We start from the raw sequence: 565 nt of genomic DNA, 5'->3' as shown, positions 1-565 counted from the left end.
ACAATATACGATGTTTAAAAATCGAATTTCGTAATTATCAAAATGGCGACATTATACAGTTGCCGCTCTCTCATTGGTCAAAATATAATTTCAAAATGACATTTTAGTTCACAAAATTGCCAACTGCCAATGATCCTTGTAAGTCTATATGTAGCTGCTATATTTTAATTGTTCAAGAAAAATTCTGCGTTTAATTTTTTACACAATTTAAGTACAATAAATTTCCAATCAGATTTCACCTAAATTTATATCAATTTCTAACCTTAAAAATGATAATGACATTTTTCTTTACATCTAATTCTACTTCAACTTTTATTATGACATCTAATCTATTATCGACAGATCTAAGATTTTGTGTCTGTTATATATTTTCTAGTAAGTATAAGAAAAACATAACCTATAAACTCTTTAAACAGTTTATAAGTGAAAGAAATTTTCAAATCGATTCATTAATTATTAAGTTTATCGCAAACATCTCACTATCCGAAGTTCCTTGTACTGTTCAATACCAAGACACCATGTTTAGTCCACACCGTTTTGCGCACTACACAGAGCGGCGTGATGA

At 28.8% G+C, this 565-nt stretch overlaps 1 protein-coding gene across 1 annotated transcript in view; it reads right to left on the bottom strand.

Moving 5' to 3' along the window:
• Positions 1–228: 228 nt before the first annotated feature.
• LOC106108197 (uncharacterized peptidase C1-like protein F26E4.3) overlaps positions 229–565 on the bottom strand; it is a 46,822-nt gene continuing 46,485 nt past the window's right edge. The window contains exon 10 of the mRNA XM_013289295.1: positions 229–239. Coding sequence (XP_013144749.1) covers positions 229–239 — 11 coding nt within the window. The remainder of the gene's footprint in view (positions 240–565) is intronic.

Source organism: Papilio polytes, unplaced genomic scaffold, assembly GCF_000836215.1.
Source record: "Papilio polytes unplaced genomic scaffold, Ppol_1.0 DF821733.1, whole genome shotgun sequence".
In the NCBI taxonomy this organism is placed as follows: Eukaryota; Metazoa; Arthropoda; class Insecta; order Lepidoptera; family Papilionidae; genus Papilio; species Papilio polytes.
This window is presented reverse-complemented; position numbering and strand designations above follow the sequence as displayed.